Raw genomic sequence first — 22,127 nt, 5'->3', positions numbered from 1 at the left:
TAGTCAGATGCAGCCAAAGATGAAAGAGTAAAATTTTTTATCTTTGCACATTATTTACATTGGCAAAAAACTGAAAACATATATGGGATACTTATCAAGACTGACTATATCCTAGATCACAAAAAACAAAAAGCTATCATACAGAGGAAGTTTCTTGACCAGAAGTTTTCTCAATTTCTTCTATGGAAGTGGTTCTTCATGTGGTCAGCAACATCAGCAAGGCATGGCCACTTGTCAGAAGTGCCCCATACCACAGCTACTGAATCAGAAACTAGGTAAAGTCCCCAGATCTCTGTTGGTCAGGTTTTACAGATATCCCATTTATGTTTATTATTTGCAGTTGTTGTTTGTAGAATGCCATGATAAATATTTTTGTTCTTTCATATTTGGTCTTGTATCTGTTTATTTAGGAGAGGAAATTAGCAAATCAACGAATGTTCTGTAGAACTTTAGGTAACTTTCTTTGTTGTGGTGCTGGTTATTAGAGGTGAAAAATTGAAAGTAGGTTTTTGTTTCTTTAGAAATATCTTTTTTGTTTACAGAAAAAAAAAGAGTGTCTTCTTATCCAAAAAAGATGAAACGAACACGGTTACTCTCAAAAGACAACCAAGTGAGCACTGCAGACTAATGAGCAGAATCAATAAGAACGTGATTTTGGCGCTTTTAACTTTGGCAAGTTCTGCATTTCTGCTGTTTCAGTTGTACTACTACAAGCACTATTTATCAGCAAAGGTAATATTTTTTCTCTTTTCTCATCATTAGGCTTCATTTTAACTGTATATTTTCCTAACCTAGCTCCCTAGTTCAGTACATAAAAATAATCTCAGTTTTTCAGATTCTTGCAGAAATAGTTCCTACTGAGATTCTCATCTTTGTGAAGTGTGGCAAACAATTCACCATTGCAGTTAAATGTTACTGTAATAACATGCTATTCAAAGATGCCAAGTTTTGGTAATGTTTAATCTATTGAAATTTTTTTCTGATACAGTTATATAAAAATTGTTACTCTTCTAAACACATCATCCCTTATTGGAAAGAACTGAATAATAAATAATTTTGATAAAATACCAAAATTAGTTTATTTTAGTACAGTGTACTTCTCCCTCCCATTCTAGGGGAGGATACTTCTCTGCCCTAGTTGACCTTGACCACGGACTTACTTTGGCTGGTGGAATGTAACAGACATATGCAGAAATTTCAGAGGGGCTGTTATGTGACTTCCCCTTTGTTCAACCCTGACCTACCAGGAGAGGAATGTGCCCTGGGTAGATTCTGCCCCTCCAGTCTGGGCCCTGGATGGAATGTATGAAGCAGACCAAGGTGTAGCTGCCTGGCTGACTTGCAGATCTGACAGAAAGTAATGTGTATTAGGCTTTAAGATTGGTCAAGTTAATTATGAAGCATTGTTATGTGGATTGCTGGATGTCATTGTACAGATGAGAAAACCAAATAACAGAGATGTTAGGTAACTTACCTACACAAATCACCCAATTTCTAATATCCAGGGCTGACAGTCTATACTTTACTCCATTCTTTCCAGGCTTAATTATTTTTTAAAAAATTGACAAATACTGAGGCTACCAGCTATCTTGGGTGTTTATCCAATGAATGTCTGTGTGTGACATCTCTTATCCCTTTCTGATTATTTTCTTAGGAGAACGTCCTAGAGTGGAATTTCTGGATCTCATATGCATGTATTAGGTTTTGTCACATATCGCAGGGTTATATTCCGTAAGGATGAGTAGTGTGCCTGATTTCCTGTACCCTTTCCAAATATGGAAATAATAGCAATAGTAATGACAGTAATGGCATCTGTATTAGTTAGAGATGCTTTGGATGACTAATAGTAGCTTAAACAAATAGAGGGGTATTTGTATTTTCTACCTTTAAGTTCAGAGCTTCTAAACTTCTCTTGACATTTTCCTTGTGCGAGACAAGGCTGGAAGAAGAAATATTGCATTCTAGAAGGCTTCTACTTTTGTGACATTAGCCAGCAGATTTCCAGATATAAAATAATCTGGGAGAGCAAGGTTTTACTACCGTGTTGTTCTTGTTATTTAGCTTTTCCACACTTCGTAATAGAGATTGAAGAAAAAAAGTGTGAAAGTGGGTGTCAGGTCAGCTTACACAGTATCTGCCACAGCAGCTAACATCTTTTTGTTGCTTATATGCTTGGCATTGTGCTAAGCATTTCACATACATTTAATTCTTATAACAACAAATTGAGTATATCTTGTGCTTTCGGTTTTCCCAGAGAAAAAAACTGAGGTTTGTTGAGATTTATTAATTTGTCCAATATCACATAACTATTAATTTCTTTTTAGAGAGAGAGAGAATAAGCAGGTGCAGGGGCAGAAGGAAAAGGAGAGAGAGAATCCTAAGCAGCCTCCCTGCCCAGTGTGGAGCCTGATTTGGAGCTCGATCTCATAACCCTGAGATCATGACCTGAGCCAAAATCAGGAGTTCGACACTTAACTGATCCACCCAGGCACCCAATGTCACATAATTATTAAATGAGGGAGATAGAATTTAAACATAGGGAGTCTACCCCAAAAATCTTGTTCCTAATATTAAACTCTAGTAGTGGTCATTTATTTGATTACTAATGGGGCTAAACATCTTTCCATATGCTTATTGCTTCTTTTTAGTTCATTTTTGTCCTTATTTCTTTGTATTTCCATCTGCATATTTTTCTGGTGGTGTGTTCGATGTTGTTTTAAGGATAATATACCTTTATCATATATATCTCAAACATTTTCCTGGTTTATTAATTTGCCTTTTAACTTTATATTCATGTATAACTCTCCCAGTACATTTGTATTTAATTTTTTGGTTAGACAGCTTTCTTCTTTAGGGGATCTGGTTTTTATGTCATAAGTAGCCCAAGACTGGAAATATTCACCTGTATTTTCATCAAAAATTATTTATATATTTTTTTTAACTACATAGAATTTACTTTAGGATAAGGTATGAATTAGATATCTAACTTTAAGTTTTTCCCAGATGGTTAACAATTTGCTCCGATATCACTTTTTGAATTCCCTTCATTAACTTAGAAATCCCATCTTAATTATACATTAAATTCCTACAAATAACTACTATCCTGACCCCTTCCCCTGAATGTATTATAGCTTTACTTGTCAAAAGCACAAACTCAAGCCTGGGATTAAACCTATCTATACTGTTTATTAGCTGTGGGATCTTGGGCAAATTACTTCTAAATGCTGTTTCCTCATCTATAATACAGGGAAGATAACAGTACCACCTTGTAGACTTGTGAAGCTTAAACAAATGAATGCATGTAAAACATTTGGAACAGTGCATGTCACATACAAATCAGGAAATATGGGCTTTTTGCAGGGTGGGCTTTTTTTTTTTTTAAGGAAAGATGTCACCTAATACAAGGTTTATTTTTTTTTTTCAAGTAATGTCTTTCATTCATTGATTCATTCATTCATTGATTCGTTCATTTTGTTTCAAGTTTTAATTTAAATTATAGCTAGTTATCATATAGTGTATTACTGGTTTCAGGAATAGCATTTAGTGATTCATTACTTATATATAACACCCAGTGCTCATCAAAACAAGTGCCCTCCTTAAAACCCATCATCCATCTAGCCCATCCCCCAGCCACCTCCCTCTATCAACCTTCAGTTTGTTCTCTATAGTTAAGAGTCTCTTATGGTTTGTCTATGAGCTATTTCTCAAAGGTTTATTTGTTTATTTATTTGAGAGAACACCAGCAAGGGGAGGGACAAAGGGAGAGAGAGAGAGAATCCTCAACCAGACCTGCTGAGCGCAGAGCCTGACATGGGGCTTGATCCCAGGACCCTGAGATCATGACCTGAGCCAAAACCAGGAGTTGGACGCCCAACCGACTGAACCACCCAGGCACCCCATGAGCTATTATTTTTATTAATTATCTTCAATTTTATAATCAAAAGTTGTATTTGTTATATTGTGTCCATGACATACAAACTTCTTTAGTAATAAGCCCCATATTCATTAATTAAACAAAATAAGGCATAAAATTAAATAAAGTTCACTAAATCTGTATATTGTTAAATTTGAAAATTTCTATTATTTGTACTAGAGTTCTTGCTTTTTAAGTTCACTATTAATAATAGGTAGAAATGATAATATCTAAGTTCTGAAATATCAGAGGTTACTTTTATTAAAAGTACGGCAATTATATTAAACTATTCCTAGACAGTAATTTTGCATTCTATAAAATGAAGTTTTAAACTTTATTATCTCAAAATTTTTATTTGAAAGTCCCCATTCGCCAGGCATTTTTTTTTTTTAAAGATTTTATTTATTTATCAGAGAGAGGGGGAGAGAGCAAGCACAGGCAGACAGAATGGCAGGCAGAGGCAGAGGGAGAAGCAGGACGCTGGGATCATGACCTGAGCCGAAGGCAGCTGCTTAACCAACTGAGCCATCCAGGCGTCCCTCACCAGGCATTTTGACAGGGTGATAGAAGCAATGAGAAATGGTTTCTTTCTTCCATTTATTTATTGGGGACGGATGCTACTGGAAGTATGGACGCTTCTTGCATGTTATTAGTGTGAAGATAAAATACAATCTGTAAGGAATACAAGCAGTTTATGCCAACAGGGAAAAAATGCTTTATTTAAAAATAGTAGGTGTAGTTAGAGTAATAGATACTGAAGCTCCCAACTTTTTTTTTTTTTTTTTAAGATTTATTCATTTATTAGAGAGAGAAAAAGAGAGAGAACAAGCAGGGGTGGGAGAGAAGCAGACTCCCTGCCAAGCAGGGAGTCTGATGCAGGACTCCATCTCCGGATCCTAAGATTATGACCTGAGCGGAAGGCAGATGCTTAACTGACTGAGCCATCCAGGTGCCCCTGAAGCTCCCAACTTGTAAATTTTTTTCAATTTTGTTGAAAATATTTACCCTTTTAGCTTTTTATTTAACTTCAAGATCTCACTTAAACTTTAGGGAAATACAGATGGATCTTGAGTATTCTAGTATAGTTTCTTGTGACACAGGAAGAGAACTCAGTTTTATAAACGTTGTTTACTGATTGTACCTGAATTGCATTTCTCATTTGTTCAACATTCTCATATACTCAATCTTAGATAAAGAAAATTCATGCAAATAAAATGATTTCTAGTTCAGTTAAATTAGTTTGATTTGTTAGCAGGAGATTACAGAATGGTAGCCGTGATCAGCCCTCACTTATAGGTCAGCAGCATCAGTGGAAAAACCATGATTTTTAGGTCATGTTTGAACTTCAAGGCAATTTAGAAGGACATTTGAGATTATGTATTAAAGCTAGGACAGGAATGAAAAGTTGGTTTTATCTGTGATCACAGTCCACTTGTAGTAGTGAATTCCTGCAGCAGTAAATGTCCAGGACTGCAAAGCTTTTCAGGCTTTTTTCAGGAGAGAATACTCTTATCATTGGTTAGGGAAGAAGGGTTATTGCTATCTTAGGGTTAAGGAGATCTACTTTTGATCATTTCTAGGGCTTCACCACAGAATTCCTTTTGGCCCTAGCTGGTTAGACAAATTTAACCTTTCAAGATTTTCTCAATGAGGTCTGAATTATCTAGTTACTTGTCAGCATTAAAGAGAAGGATTTAATATAGCTCTTGTGTTGGCTACAACTCCATACATGGGTGGATTTGACTCATCACATTGCAAAAAACAACTCTCTAGATCTTTGAAACACAAACTCTTGTGTGATGACCTTGTGAGCATTTTCTTTGAGCTCCAGTTTTCAAGTAATTGGCTGACAGTTTGCATCACAAAGGAAGGGGTGTCTGTAGGACCCACTTGGGAATGTCAGTTGTTCCTTGTTTCTTTCCTGCACCAACCAGGACTGTGATTATAATTCTGTGTGTTCATTCAGTCTGTGTTTATTGATTACTTGTTTCATACAGGCTACTTTACAGGAATACAGAGATAAATAGAACACAGGTCCTGCTCTCAAGGAACTTATAATTTGATGGAGGAGGCAAGAGCATTAATTCTTGAGTTCAAGGCCCACATAGTCCCGAGTTCAAATCCTCATTTGGTTGTTGCTTACTGCAAAGTCACCTAACTTTTTTGAGCCTCAGTTTCTTTAAATGGGCCTAATAGCACCATTGCTGGTTGAGATAATGTATGAAATGCATCTCACTTAGTGTTTTATATATGGTAGATGCTCAATAGATGGTAGTTGTTAGTAGTTTACACATTCTAGTCCTTTTAAAGTTTACATTGCTGTTCAATAAGTGAAATTATATTTAATTATTATAGGCTTCTCACGAGCCTACACTTATCATTTTTTCATAAGTAAGTTATCTGGGGCCCAGATATCTTAAGCTTCTTGCTAAAGATTGCCAAGTTCAGGTCCTAAAACTTACATCTTCACTCATAGAGTCTTCTAGGAATATGTTAAAACAAAATACTGTAGCACTGATAAGATATGAAATGAGATGGCTTTAAGGTATTATGGGTCACAGTAGAAAATTGTAGAGTATTGCTGCCTCAGTGGAAGGAAGACAAAGCTAACGGACAGTGTTTGTATAAAGCATTGAGTGAGCCAAACCTTAGTGATGTTCTTAACTTAGAACCATAAGCAACACCTGTGCCTGCAGTATTCAGCTATTCTTATTACGTGGAAAGCCACTTACAGGGTTCTGTGCTAGGATGTCTTTATTTGCATTATATGTAGTGACCTCTGTGTGTTTGGTTAGAAGGCCAGGAGGGAGTGGAAAGGGGAGTTTGGATTTCAAATTCGGCAATATTCATTCACAGTGAACAATTTCATGTGCCATTATTAGACATGGAAATTAATCTGGTAGCCATTTTAGATCATGTGTGACAAAGGTTTTTAAAATATTTTGGTCAGTTGCTTGCTAAAATCATGAAAGAAACATGATTGTAGGGCGCCTGGGTGGCTCAGTGGTTAAGCCGCTGCCTTTGGCTCGGGTCATGATCTCAGGGTCCTGGGATCGAGTCCCGCATCGGGCTCTCTGCTCAGCGGGGAGCCTTCTTCCTCCTCTCTCTCTCTCTCTGCCTGCCTCTCTGCCTACTTGTGATCTCTCTCTCTGTCAAATAAATAAATTAAAAAAAAAATCTTAAAAAAAAAAAGAAACATGATTGTAAAAAAATCTTCTTTGACTATTGGCTATGCTCTGAAGGATAATATATGGGTCATTTCTTGAGGAAGAGTATTCCATCTGATAATCTGATGTAGTATGATGAACTTTGATAAATACTGTTCTTCCTCTCTTCTTATTCTTTCCTGTACCCACCCACCTCCAATTACCACCATCGTTCAGGAGAAATGTGGAAGAATTTCTTCCATTAGAATTGAGGGATATTTAAACAGTACTTCCATGTATTCCCAGACTTGAGACTTTTAGGTGTTTTAGCCAAACACTTTGTCTTCTTAATAAACAAAGCTTTTCTAGTGTCTCAGATCACATTTATGAGTCTTAACAGTAAGAACTTCAGTGACTTGGGAGTAAGTAAAAGAACACTGCATCTAGTGGAAGGAAAGGCACTGAGATACAGAGGGGAAAGTTGCCTAGAGGGTTGGTAAATTTACCATGGTTCGTGTTTCTGATCCTTAGGATTGCAAATTAATTTTTGTAAAGACTTTATTTATTTGACAGAGAGAGAGAACACAAGCAGGGGGTGTGGCAGGTGGAGGGAGAGGGAGAGGGAGAAGGAAGCCCCCTGTTGAGCAGGGAGCCTGACCCAGGGGCTCCAACCCAGAATTCCAGAATCATGACCTGAGCTGGAGGCATACACTTACTAAGGCATACACAGACTTATGCCCCAGATTGCAAATTTATAAACAGTTGAAAAAGATCAGGTTTTTAAGTCTGACTGTTTGATTTTTTTATAGGCAGGAGTAATAATCATGCTAGGTTAACAATTCTGGTTTTTGGTTTCTGCAAGCAACTGGTTGTTGTATACTGCCTTTGAAAAAATGAAAGGATTTTTCCTTAAATATTCACCTCCTATATCCCAAATACTTAATGGCATATCTTAATTTGACTCATTTATCAGTGGAGTTCAATAGCCACCAGACTTTTTCTACCCTGCTTTTTGGTATCTGATTCCATCTTTCCATTTATTAATTCACTTCACATAATTTTTACTCTACATTCCTACAGGACTATCTTTAGGCTTTAAAAATTTTTTTAAAACTCCTGATTTTATATAATATTTCTTTTAGAACATTCAGCCATTTATTTCTCAAGTGTTCATTGAGTGCTTACTATGTGACCAGCACAGTACTAAGCTGTGAGAGTACTAAGTTATAGTACTAAGCTGTAATCCTTGCTGTATAGGAAGTCACAAATGGAGTCATAATCTTAGGTCATAATCTCAGGGTCCTATGTCTAGCTTTGCACTCAGCACAGAGTCTGCTTGAGATTCTCTCTCTCCCTCTCCCTCTGCCCCCTGCTTGCTGGCTCTTTCTAAGATAAATAAATCTTATTTAAAAAAAAAAAAAGAAATAAAGAAAGAAACCTATAAAGAGACACACAAGCAAACGACAGTATAATATGTTACTTCTTCAAAGCATACTTCATAAACCCTGTTCTGCCTACTTTACTAGTTATAGTTTAAGAACTCTTCTGTTCTTTAGTCTTTAGCTTTTGTAACCCTCTTTTGTACAGCTGTCACAGTTATTTTTCTTAAGATGTGATCCACGTATTCTCATAGCATACCTATGGAATAAGATCCTAATTTCTTACCATGGTATGGTAGATAGTCTTTTCTACTCAAGATCCTGTCTTCCCTGCAGTCTGGGCTTCAGGAGGTAACCTGTATGGACTGCATTAGCTGAATTCCTTGCCTTTTCTAGCCGAGGTCAGCCAATGGGAAACATCACCCAAAGGGTGGAGACCAGGAGGAAAGAGGGGCCAGGTTATTCTCTTGGTTCTCTCTTTCTAGGATCATTGCTCCATAGGGACTGCATTCCTTCAAAACAGTTACAGTGTAACCACTGGGTGCCAGTAACTGTTCCTCACCAGAGATAGATTAACCATTCAGACAAATGAAATTTCAACTGCAAACTTCCAAAGGCCCTTGAAGGGGCCTTAGGAGTATGTTATAAAGCTATATATTTTGGTGACATTTGCAGAAGATATTTTTGCATTCCTTTTCTTAAATAGGACCACCAAAATTGTGTAATTTTCAGGCCCCTATAGAACTGGATCTTCCTATGTCCTTATCCTTGATCCTTCAAGCTTAGGTAATTTCAAAGTTTATAGGGAACAAAAAACAGCTGAATAACCTACTTAGGGAAGTTATGGTTGAATATTTAATGGACGAAATATTGAATAAATTTTGAGTTGGTTTTTATGAATATAAGCTTTATGAGTATAAGTTTTCCGGGTAAAGAAGGATGGGAAGGGCATTACAAATAGAGGAAACAGCCTATTTGGAAAAGATGAGCTGTGTGGAATCTATGTGGATATCTAGAAAAGGATGAGCTATGTGGATACCTAGAGACCAAAGGAAGCACAGAAGTCTTGAGGCAGGAACATGCCTGGCAGTTTTAAGAATAGCAAAGAGATGAATTTGGCAATAGAGAACTTTTGCTTTTATTCCAAGTGAAATTGGGAGCCATAGGAAAGATTTGAGCTGATATGTGACATGATCTGACTTAAAAAAAAACAGTAGTAGTGAATGCTCTCTTGAGAATAGACTATTGGATCAAGGGCTAACACAGACCAGTTAAAAGGCTGTTCTAGTAATTTACACAAGAGAATGATGTCTTGGATAAGGGAACTGGTGGTAGAGTTCATGAAAAGTGGAAAGTAGAGCTATCAGAATTAGTGTATGGGCTAGATATTGGGTATAAAATACAGAAAAGAATGAGGGATAACTTTAGTATTTTGGGCTTAGATAATTGGAAAAGGGAAGTTGCTGTTTACTGAGATGGGGAAGACTAGGAGAAGTAAGCTTGAGGGATGGTTAAAGATCTGGAGTTTTTTGTTTTTCATACATGTTAAGTTTGAGATGCTTATTTGACAGCCAGATGAAGAAGGTGAAAGATAGTTGAATAAATTTGTAATTCAAAGGACTGGTTTGGTTGGAAATATAGGTGTATAGATTGTATTTAAAGTCAGTAAGAGTAGATAAGTTACCAAGAAAGTGAACGTAGAGTAAAGAAATGGGAGAAAAGTCTCCCTGTGTGAGTTTTGGGACCCTCCAATACATCAGAAGTGGAAGACCTAACAAATGAGAGTTAAGAAGGAGCGGCCAGAAAGAAATAGCAGGAAAACCAGAAGCAGTCAGGATTCTGAGAGCCAACCAACTGAAGTGTTTGAGTGAGACAGACGTGATCTACAATTCTTGATAGATCAAAAAAGACAAGGGTAATAATAATAATAATTGGTCATTGGTTTTAGCAACATGGAGGTCATTGGTGATCTTGAATACTTGGAGGAGTGAATTTAATCTTGTGAGCACACGAGGAGGGGACTTGGAGGCAATGAGAACAGACAGCCCATTAAGGGTTTTGCTTGAAGGAGGACAGAAAATTGTTAGTTGGGAAAAGAGGGGTTGTTTGTTTGTTTGTTTTAAGATAGGAGAAATACTATCATATTTATATATTGATGGAAATGATCCAGCAGAGAAAGCAAACAGCTCGGAAATTCAGCCTCATCTACTAATGGAGAGCTATGGTGAGCAACAAGGGCTGTGTTACAGAGTTTTCAGTCTCTTTTTAAGGATGAAGATTACAAAGCTGTCTCTTAGTGCTTTATTCTCAAATATCCCTTGTTATTAAAATGTTATTGTCTAAGTTGCAGAGCTTACGAGAGACCAGTTCTGGCTTTACCTTAATAACTCAGTATATCTCTACCTCTTTTCCTGCTTCCTTCCCTGCGTTTAACAAACCATCATTAAACATTTACTCATTACTAAGCTCTACACTAGTCACTGTCAATACAGAGAAGGATTGGACTTGGTCCCTGCCCTTAAATATGCAGTGTAGGGGGGAGATGAGTCTCCTTTTTAGGAAATTGGGGTATTTTTCATTTTTTAGGGTAAGGCTATTCTTCCTGTTCCTCAGCATCCTCTCATCTATATCTTCTAGGTCAAGAACATATTCAAGGCATAAGAAACTTCCCTGGATCTTCTTAGGGCTTGAAACATTCTTCCTATTGTCTCTAGACCATCAGACATTCTTTTTCAAAATACTTTCAAAGTATTTGGGGGCTTATCAGATGAAAACTCATAATGCTTTCTTCTGATCCTCTAGACCTGAATATTTTTAAAAATTTTTCCTTTTTAGTGGAGTATAGTTGACACCTAGTGTTACATTAGTTTCAACACAGTGACTCAGCAGTTATGCTGTGCTCACCACAAGTGTAACTACCATCTGTCATGCAGCACTATTAGAGTACCATTGATTGTATTCCCTTGACTGTATTTCCCGTGTGTCCCTTTCACCCCATAACTAGAAGCCTATATCTCCTACGCCCCGTCACTCATTTTTCCCATCCTCCCACTCCTCCCCTGTACCCGCCACTAGTTTGTTCTCTGCATGCCAAGCCAAATAAGTCAGAGAAAGATAGCTTTGAATTTACCAAAAATTTTTTTTGTTATCTTCTTAGAATGGAGCTGGTTTATCAAAATCTAAAGGAAGCCGACTTGGATTTGATAGCACACAGTGGGTATGTACGATAAGCATGAGTGAAATTCCTGCTTTACAATGTTCATTTGGTTCGTTTGTTTATGTACTTGATAAGTATTTGTTGAATGGTGACAATGGTAATAGCTGTCTTGGTGGGCAGTGGGAGTGGGTGATAGAGTGGAAGAGGTAGGCCCTGGGTCAAGTGCATTACATGCAGTATCTCATTTAGTCTTTATGGACACTTTATGAAGTCATATATACTGTTATCCTCAGTTCACTAAAGGGTTTAAGGCTAGTTGGCTAATAAGTGAATGAATCTAGATTGTAAGTATTTGCTTTCAAAATCCTTACTCACTTATCTATGGTACATCCCCAAATGAAAAAATGTATGAATCAGAATTGAACTATGAATAGGGCGCCTGGGTGGCTCAGTGGGTTAAGCCACTGCCTTCGGCTCAGGTCATGATCTCAGGGTCCTGGGATCGAGTCCCGCATCGGGCTCTCTGCTCAGCAGGGAGCCTGCTTCCCTCTCTCTCTCTCTGCCTGCCTCTCCGTCTACTTGTGATTTCTCTCTGTCAAATAAATAAATAAAATCTTTAAAAAAAAAAAAAAAGAATTGAACTATGAATAAGGGACAATGATGATTAGGAATAAAAATCAATTCAACTGGTTTCCTTTTTTTTTTTAAAGATTTTATTTATTTATTTGACAGAGAGAGATCACAAGCAGGCAGAGAGTCAGGCAGAGAGAGAGGAGGAAGCAGACTCCCTGCTGAGCAGAGAGCCTGATGCGGGCCTCGATCCCAGGACCCTGAGATCATGACCTGAGCCGAAGGCAGCGGCTTAACCCACTGAGCCACCCAGGCGCCCCCTTTTTTTTTTTTTTTAAGATTTATTTATTTGACAGACAGAGATCACAAGTAGGTAGAGCAGCAGGCAGAGAGAGAGGGGGAAGCAGGCTCCCTGCTGAGCAGAGGGCCCAATGTGGGGCTTGATTCCAGGACCCTGGGATCATGACCTGAGCCGAAGGCAGAGGCTTAACCCACTGAGCCACCCAGGTGCCCTTCAACTGGTTTCCTTTTTAAGATAAGGAAAACTAGCAGTGTATATGATATATGATATATCCCTGTTTTGATTTATAAATTTCAGAACCTATACATTTATAAAAATAAGTTTTCTTACCTTTTTTCTTTCTTTTCTTTTTTTTTTTTTTTTTAGATTTTATTTATTTATTTGACAGAGAGAGATCACAAGTAGGCAGAGAGGCAGGCAGAGAGAGAGAGGAGGAAGCAGGCTCCCTGCTGAGCAGAGAGCCCCATGCGGGACTCGATCCCAGAACCCTGAGATCATGACCTGAGCCGAAGGCAGCGGCTTAACCCACTGAGCCACCCAGGCGCCCCTGTTACCTTTTTTCTAGGCAAATTTAGAATGAAAAAGGATGCTAGGTTACTAGTTACTAATAAAAAGTTACATTTCTCCTGTTAGTATACACTTTGGATGTGACTAGTCGTTTCTTGTAGATGACTTCAGTCTTTGGCATCTCTTTAACCAGAGACACGAAGCTTCTAAGATAGAATGTAGATTTTCAAAATCATGAAGCAGCAATGAAAGAGTAGTAATTCTAGGTCGTTGCTGGCACCCGTTGGTTTTGAACTATTATTTAAAAAGTAAAGTCTGGGATATCCTATACCAGGCTCCTCAACTATGAAGTATCAAGATGAACTTGTAATTTATTAAAAATAGTAGAACAGGAAGCCTCGTCTTTTTCATTCAGGGAAAGATCCTGAGGTGGGAGAAAATAATGGATTTTTTTAAAAGAGTTTACTTCCAAGATAAGTGAGCAAAAATTAAAGAATGGCTCACTACATTCAGTGAGTTCTCTTTGTTAATTACATTGCATGGTACTAAGAATCAGTCTTTGTAATTGCAGAATCATGAGGAAGGGGAGAAGTACTAAAATACTTCTGTAATAGTATTTTAAAAGGAAGGAGGGGCGCCTGGGTCGTTCAGTGGGTTAAAGCCTATGCCTTTGGCTCAGGTCATGATCTCAGGGTCCTGGGATCAAGTCCCGCATTGGGCTCTCTGCTCAGTGGGGAGCCTGCTTCCCCGTCTTTCTCTGCCTGCCTCTCTGCCTACTTGTGATCTCTTTCTCTGTCAAATAGATAAATAAAATCTTAAAAAAAAAAAAAAGGGGGGAAGGAAAAGTGAAATCTGATCAGTAAGTGTGACTGAGCCTGATAAAATTCTAGAATGAGTTATTAAACAGATGAGAGCACTTAGGAAAGAAAATGATTATTAGGAGCTAGCCTTTCACAAGAACAAGTCCCACCAAGCCCTGTTAGATGACGAGGCTATTACAGTCTTAGTACACCCTGTTTTTCAACAAGACATTTTTCTTTCTTACAAACAAAATGAAGGTCAGATGGTAATAGTCATGTTTATTTAGAATTAATTGGATTTAGAATCAGTTGGCCATCTGTTTCCAAGGAGCATTGATGATTGCATTGATAACAACCTGGAAGGCATATTTAGAAGGTGAGTTAGAGATTCTCTTCTCTACCCTGCCCTAATCTATATTTATAAAAATAATTGTAATGAAGCCATAAGTGTGTTCATCATGTTTGTATTTAACACTAAGCTGAAAGAGAGTCATTCAACAAATATTTATTAAGCACCTTATATGTGGTGGTGTCTGTCACTTCATCATCTTTCTTTCAAAATCTTTTATTTTATTTTCCTGGTATAAAACACAGACAGCAACAACCATAAGAGAAAAAAAAAGATAAATTAAAATCTCACAATTTAAGACTTCTAATCCTCAAAAGACTCCATTAAAAAAAGTGAAACAAGATGGGATCAGGAGGGAGACAAACCATAAGAGACTCTTAATCTCACAAAACAAACTGAGGTTTGCTGGGCTGGGGGAAGGGAGAGGGTGGGGTTATGAACTTTGGGGAGGGTGTGTGCTATGGTGAGTCCTGTGAAGTCTGTAAACCTGGTGATTCATGGACCTGTACCCCTGAAGCTAATAATACATTATATGTTAATAAAAAATTAAAAAAAAAAAAAGACTCCATTAAGAAAACGAATAGAAATGCCATGGAGGAGGAAGTATTTGCAAAACATGTATCTGACAAAAGACAGGGTATCAAGAATATATAAAGAACTCCTACAATTCAAAAGCAGATTTTTTTGTTTATATTCTTTATCAAGTTGAGGAAGTATTCTATTCCTGATTTGCTGAGAAGTTTTAATCATGACTAGGTATTGAATTTTGTCAAATGCTTTTTCTGTATTGAAATTATCATAGCGTTTTCCCCCTTTATTCTGTTGATATGATAAATTTCATTGATTTTCAAATGCTAAACTAACCTTTCTTTCTTTCTTTTTTTTTAAACCTTTCTTTTCTGGGATAAATGCTGCTTGGTCAGGATATTTACTTTTTTGGTTTTTTGTTGTTTTTTTTTTTAACTACTGGATTTGATTTTCTAGTATCTTGATAGTGGTTTAGAATTTTCTTTTTTGGAATATTTTTGTTAGGTTTTGGTATTAGGATTGCACTGGCCTTGTAAAAATGAGTTAGGAAGGATACCTCCCTGCTCAGTTTTCTCATAAGTTTTGTAGAATTGGAACTATTACTTAAATCTTTGATAGAATTTACCTGGGAACCATCTGAGTCTGGAGTTTTTTCTTGTTGTTGCTATTGTTTTGATATATAACAAATGTATATATTACATATATATGTATAGCAAATATATATGAATATAAAAAATATATATGTTTAAATTCAATTTTGGTAATTGGTATAGGGCAATTCAGATTTTCTGTTTCATCTTGTGGTAATTTGTTAATTGTGTCTTTAAAGAAATTTGTCCATTTTATCTGAAATTTGTGTTTTTAGTAGGGGGCTCTACTTACTGCCTTAAAGAATTATATTTTAAAATATCACATTATTACTTGAAAATCAAACTATATATGGGAATAGTAAAGCAGGCAATATATTTTAGTTTGAATTTTTTGCTTAGAAAGATTAGTAAGCAGTATTACAAATATGAAGAAAAGTGGCACATACAATTGATTTTTTGTTTTGAAAAGGTTGACATGACCAATTTTTAAAAACTGACATCTGGTATTTCCTTTCCCACTTTGGCTCAAAAAGATTTAGTTAATACCAGGGGAATAATTTGTAAGCCCAAAGTTTTCATTTGGGATACAACTTCCCCTATAAAGATTTTGTTACTCTTTTGATATATAATTAGTTAGTAGCTTACTGTTCTCTAATAGTGTGTTGCATATATTTTTGTTATAGCATATTTTACCTTGTATTATAAATCTACTGAGTGAAATATACATATATATTCTTATAAAATTAATAAAAATTTAATAAGATGGGTTGTTGTATTGGTTTAGAAGATTTAAAGGGATTCTTTTCCTCTCAAACAGCGTGCAGTTAAAAAATTTATTATGCTAACATCCAGCCAAAATGTACCAGTGTTCCTTATTGATCCTTTGATTCTGGAATTGATTAATAAAGACTTTGAACAAGTAAAAAATACTTCTCATGGCTCCACTTCAGAATGCAAGTTTTTCTGTGTTCCAAGGGACTTTACTGCGTTTGCACTACGGTATCATCTATGGAAGAATGAGGTAATATGATTGGCTTTTAGATAATAGAATGTGTCTTTTACAAATTAGTGTGGGGTTAAACCAGTTTAAAAAGTAAAAAATAAAGTTCATAGAAATTATAACCTGTCTACACACATAATCTACTAAGTCAATATAAGGTCTTAACTATTATATAAATTAAAAATAAAAGGAAATGTTTATTTCAGTATGTAAATATTTAGTCATGACTACATTAGAAAGCATAATGAAGTAATTCAGATGGTTGCACTTTTCAGTAGGATTATTAAATATGATTAGCATCAAATATAGACTCATTATGAATGATATTGTTAGTAATGTGGTTTTTTTTAAATAGTAAACAAGTTTCCAACAACAGAAGAGTAAAATTATCTCTCCTTTAACATAGCTATTGCAATCCTGGGAAATAGAGACTCAGATCATTATGAACAAGGTTATCACTGCAGGACTCCCTGATAGAACATTTGAGATTATTCAGGACACGGGGCAGATTTTTGTATTTTAGATTGTAGGATATCTAGTATTCCTCACCCATGCCTCTAAATGCCAGTTGTGTCTTCCTCAATCATTATGATAATCAAAAATATGCCCACAGATTATTTTTAAAGACTTTATTTATTTATTTATTTGAGAGAGAGGGAGTATGAGTAGGGGGAGGGGCAGAGGGAGAGGGAAAAGCAGACTCCCCTGAGCACGGAGTCTGGCATGGGCTCCATCCCAGGACCCTGGGATGATGACCTGAGTCAAAGGCAGACGCTTAACCAACTGAGCCACCCAGTCACCCCTGTCCACATTTTTAAATGTCTCTTGGATACAGTACCACTTGCTTTGAACACCAGTCCTTTAGAAGAAAGAGAATGTGCTAGAATTGGCAAAAACCAGTAGGACCGTAGCTGGTGGAAGAAGCAAAAGGTCAGAAGGGAGAAAGTGTGGAAATTTAATGAAGATTGTAAGGCCAGGCCTAGAAGTATTATGTGGTATTTCCTCCACATTCTTTTTTTTTTTTTTTTTTTTTTAAGATTTTATTTATTTATTTATTTATTTATTTGACTAAGATCACAAGTAGGCAGAGAGGCAGGCAGAGATGGGGGAAGTAGGCTCCCTGCTGAGCAGAGAGCCCAATGTGGGGCTCGATCCCAGGACCCTGGGATCATGACCTGAGCCGAAGGCAGAGGCTTTAAACCACTGAGCCACCCAGGTGCCCCTCCTCCACATTATTTTCACCAAGACACAATTTAACTCTATTTCCATAAAGGAGAAGACATTTGTTATTGCTTGGTTAGGGTTCTCTACCAGAATTAACACTTTTTCACATGGAACAGTATGAACAACAGTAACAACAAATATCTATTTTGACCTGCTGGGTACTACTCACTCTTGATTCCTATGGTTGAGGAACTTGTAGTTTATTGATAGAGTTTAAACAAACAATTAAAAAGCAGTATAATCAGTACTATGATAGAGGTCTGTTTCTGTAATGAAATGAGAGCATGGATGAGGTTACACCTAATCCAAATGACAACATTCAAAAGCAGTAAGTGATGTGAATAATGTAGTCTTGGAGAATGTTTATGAATGCTATGGCTTTTAAGATGATAAACTTATAAACACAGCTCCGTAATTTAATAACATTTAAGTCTGATATTACCACTTAGGGCATTGTTTTCCTTAACTATAGACTAGATATAATAATATTTTCCTTTCTAACTTCAAATAGTTTCTAGGGACATCAGATGAGATAATGAATGTGAAAGAGCTTCAGGTACATTATATAAATATAGACTAAAGAGGTAGTATTAAGAATAGAAAGAACCATGGGCTTCCTGAGTGGCTTAGTCAGTAAAACATCTGCCTTTGGTTTAGGTCATGATCCTGAGTCCCTGGATCAAGCCCCACATCAGGTTCCTTGCTCTACAGAAAGCCTGCTTCTCCCTCCTCCTGCTTGTGAGCTCTCTGTCTCTCTCTCAAGTAAATAAAATCTTAAAAAAAAGAAAAGAATGAAAAAAACCTTAGATTTGGTTGGATAAGACCTAAATACTGGAACTGGCTTTGCCTTTTATTAATTTCGGTTTTTTAGACTTCTGTGAGTCTGCTTTTTAATCTAGCGTACCTGTGCTACTTATTTTATAAGATAGATGTCATATGTAAATACCATAATGGTTATAAAAGTTGCTTGGAAATTATAAAGTTCTGTTAGAATCTCAGGTGTTCTCAATAATTAATACTATTTAATCATCCATAGCACTGGCTGTTGATATTAGAACTAAAAATCTACAAGATAGATTAATCTTGTTACATGAGATTTATACCATAACTAATAATGTTGGAAAATACACTTTGTTTCATAGTCTATTTTCTTTTTCTTTTTCTTTTTTTTTTTAAAGATTTTATTCATTTATTTGACAGAAATCACAAGTATGTGGAGAGGCAGGCAGAGAGAGAAAGGAGGAAACAGGCTCCCCACTGAGCAGAGAGCCCGATGTGGGGCTTGATCCCAGAACGCTGGGATCATGACCTGAGCCGAAGGCAGAGGCTTTAACCCACTGAGCCACCCAGACGCCCCATAGTCTGTCTGTTTTCTAATGATTTGCATTATGGTGGACTTCTGTTGAGGTAGCAGTTGAAGGTGCTGGGATATAAACTATGAGATGAAAGTACTCTTTTGAAGCAGTTTCTTTTTTTTTTTTTTTTTAAGGTTTTATTTATTTATGTGACGGGGGGAGACAGCAAGAGAGGGAACACAAGCCGGGGGTGGGAGAGGGAGAAGCAGGCCCTGTGCCCAGCAGGGAGCCTGTTGTGGGGCTCAGTCCAAGAACCCTTGGGATCACTACCTGAGCCAAAGGCAGATGCTTAACTGAGCAACCCAGGCACCCCATGAAGCACTTTTGAAGATAAAAGATTAATAGAAGTTAAATTGAAAATTACAGGTTTTGGGCGCCTGGGTGGCTCAGTGGGTTAAAGCCTCTGCCTTCGGCTCAGGTCATGATCCCAGGGTCCTGGGATCGAGCCCCGCATCGGGCTCTCTGCTCAGCAGGGAGCCTGCTTCCTCCTCTCTCTCTCTCTCTCTCTCTGCCTGCCTCTCAGCCTACTTGTGATCTCTGTCTGTCAAATAAATAAATAAAGTCTTTAAGAAAAAAAAAATTACAAGTTTTATTTTAAGTGTCATCCTTACATTAGCATTTACTTTATAGATCTTAATCAGAGAACACTAACCTGAGCATTCTCTTTCCAAGGGAGAAATTGGTATTAATTTGCATAAAGGGAATCTTTGAACATGTCCACCAAGCTATGTAGTTTCCCTTTTTGGTATTCTTTATTCTCCCACCACCACCTTCCCCCACTCTTAGTTTGAAATCTTTGGGCAAAGAGCAGATGAGCAAAAAAATATGTGTGGCTTAATTCGGTGTAAGAATCACTTTAGTTTTGCTACCAGTATTTGGTTAATATTTAAACTTGATGTTTCTTTGGTTTTTAGGAAGGCTGGTTTCGGATAGCTGAAAATATGGGATTTCAATGCCTAAAGATTGAGAGCAAAGATCCCCGGCTAGATGGGATAGACTCACTTTCTGGAACTGAAATTCCCCTGCACTATATCTGCAGATTGGCCAGTCATGCCATCCACTTGGTGGTCTTTCATGAGAGGAGTGGCAACTACCTCTGGCATGGCCATTTACGACTCAAAGGACACATGGATAGAAAATTTGTTCCTTTTCGAAAGTTACAGTTTGGTCGTTATCCTGGAGCTTTTGACAGGTAAATTCAGGATCTGAATAGGTGTTCTGAAACCTCTATTGTTCAGTCATGAATTCTTACTCTTTGTTTACACTTAGTAATTAAATCTAATATGTAATTCACACAAACCAGTTTTGAAATCTTAATGTTCATTGGGAAGAAATTCATGGACATGTGCATCAGGAAATAGATATAAGAATGTTCATAACAACATTGTTCTCAATGCCGTCAAACATTGTATATTCATACAATGAAATATTGTAGAGCATGGAATAAATGAATTAGTGCTCTGTGTAACAATAAAGATGAATTCTACAATGTTGAGTGACAGAAGCAAGATGTATAATAGTACAACTCTTGATTATAAAAAGTACAAGCAGAGGAGAAAATATGTTTGTGGATATATGCTTACATAGTAAACATGGTCAAAAGGTACAAACTTCCAGTTATAAGAGAAATAAATTCCGGGGGGTATAATGTGCAGTTTGGTGACTATAGCTATCAGGGCTGTATTATATATTTAAAAGTTGCTGAGAGAGTAGATCTTAAAAAGTGGTATCAGAGGTTAACTGAGGAAAATGTGCTTGATGTTTAGCTGTTTTACTTATGTTGTATATTTTGAAGAGGCTGCCAGTTTTCTGGGTTAAGTCCTTGTAATAAATCTTAACTTTTGTTTTCAGGCCAGAGTTGCAACAAATTACTATTGATGGACTAGAAGTTTTCATCCCAAAAGATCCAGTGCGCTTTCTAGAAGAAATACCACACTCTAGGTTTATTGAGTGTAGGTATAAAGAAGCTCGAGCATTCTTTCAGGTTAGAAATAATCAAATGTACTTTTTAAATTAAAGGACATGTGTTTATTTTTAATATTTCTGGGGAGGGGTAGGAAATGAAGGGACTTATGGAAAATCAGTAAGAAAACATCTTTTTGATTCATCTGTTTCTTCTAGATTGTTTTATTTTAATTTTTTAAGTAGATTAAAGATCTATTTATTTATTTATTTATTTTTGCGAGAGAGATTGAGTGTGAGCATGAGCAGGGGAATGGCAGAGGGAGAAGCTGACTTCCCACTGAGCAGGGAGCCCAATGCAGGACTTGATCCAGGATTGCAGGATCATGATTGAAAGGCAGGCGCTTCACCAACTGAGCCACCCGGGTGCCCTAAAGTAGATTAAACATTAACCTTAAAAAATGATTTCTTCCCTATTTGAACGGTACAATGTTTATGGAGCCATTGTTTTATTTGGATAGACTTTTGGTAGGTTTGGCACTGGCTCTGCTTTCAGTTGGGATATGCCATTTGCTTTATCAAAGGTGGTGTGTTCTTGAAGCCACCCCCATTAGGATGAAGCTGCTGTAGAAGACAGAACATGTAGATATGGGAATGATTTCATGGAAAATACAGTTTTTCTCTTAGGGCTGGCAATGAATATGAATTTTTTTGTATTTATGAAGAATTTTGAAGGTAAATGCTACACAGAGACCAGTGCTTTTTGAACTTTACTTTATTCTGCTGCTGTAGCTTTCAATTCAATAAACATTTATTGAAAGCCTGTTTCCCAGGCACTCTGCTGACCTTGTAATGTAAAGATGATTTGGAGAGACATGAAGGTTCAGCTCTAAGATATGACTGGAAACAGAAATACAATAAAAACAGATTTATGGAGGGGTTTTAGTACCCTAATCCTTCCACTTGCCCTTTATTTTCTGGGATTCCCTTCCAAAAAACCTGTAGACACATGGATAGGAGTGGAATGGGGAAATGAAGTACCAGCTGTATCGTTACTGGCCAAGTGCCCCACACCCTCAAATGCAAGGTTTTTCTGGTAAGCTGTGTTATTCCCCTGGACTGATGCCTGCCAGCCTTCCTGGTGGGTCTTCCCAACCCCGTCCCCTTAAATCTGTAATCATGGAGCTGTGAAATGTACCCCAGTCAGCCTCATGGATGAAAAGCTGGCAAACTGCGTGGATGGATGGGCCGACTCATAGGCAAGTGCTGATCATCATTTATCACACAATAGTAACAGAACACAGAGGAGATGCCGCCTAGTGCTTGGACTTGACCACTTTGGGCCTTAAGGGGTTTTTTTTTTGGTTGCCACCTCTGTCAGAGCTCTTATCACAGTGAATTGTGAA

General features: G+C 37.1%; 1 protein-coding gene across 3 annotated transcripts in view; it reads left to right on the top strand.

The window, feature by feature from the left end:
• Nucleotides 1-22,127, top strand: part of FKTN (fukutin) — an 81,996-nt gene that overhangs the window by 14,212 nt on the left and 45,657 nt on the right. For all 3 annotated transcript variants that reach the window (XM_059411141.1, XM_059411140.1, XM_059411142.1), the window contains exons 2-6: nucleotides 543-732; nucleotides 11,596-11,655; nucleotides 16,058-16,261; nucleotides 19,734-20,011; nucleotides 20,671-20,803. In XM_059411141.1, the coding sequence (XP_059267124.1) occupies nucleotides 628-732; nucleotides 11,596-11,655; nucleotides 16,058-16,261; nucleotides 19,734-20,011; nucleotides 20,671-20,803 (780 nt within the window). In that variant the 5' untranslated portion in view covers nucleotides 543-627. The remainder of the gene's footprint in view (nucleotides 1-542; nucleotides 733-11,595; nucleotides 11,656-16,057; nucleotides 16,262-19,733; nucleotides 20,012-20,670; nucleotides 20,804-22,127) is intronic.

This window comes from Mustela nigripes, chromosome 9, assembly GCF_022355385.1.
Source record: "Mustela nigripes isolate SB6536 chromosome 9, MUSNIG.SB6536, whole genome shotgun sequence".
Taxonomy (NCBI): domain Eukaryota; kingdom Metazoa; phylum Chordata; class Mammalia; order Carnivora; family Mustelidae; genus Mustela; species Mustela nigripes.
This window is presented reverse-complemented; position numbering and strand designations above follow the sequence as displayed.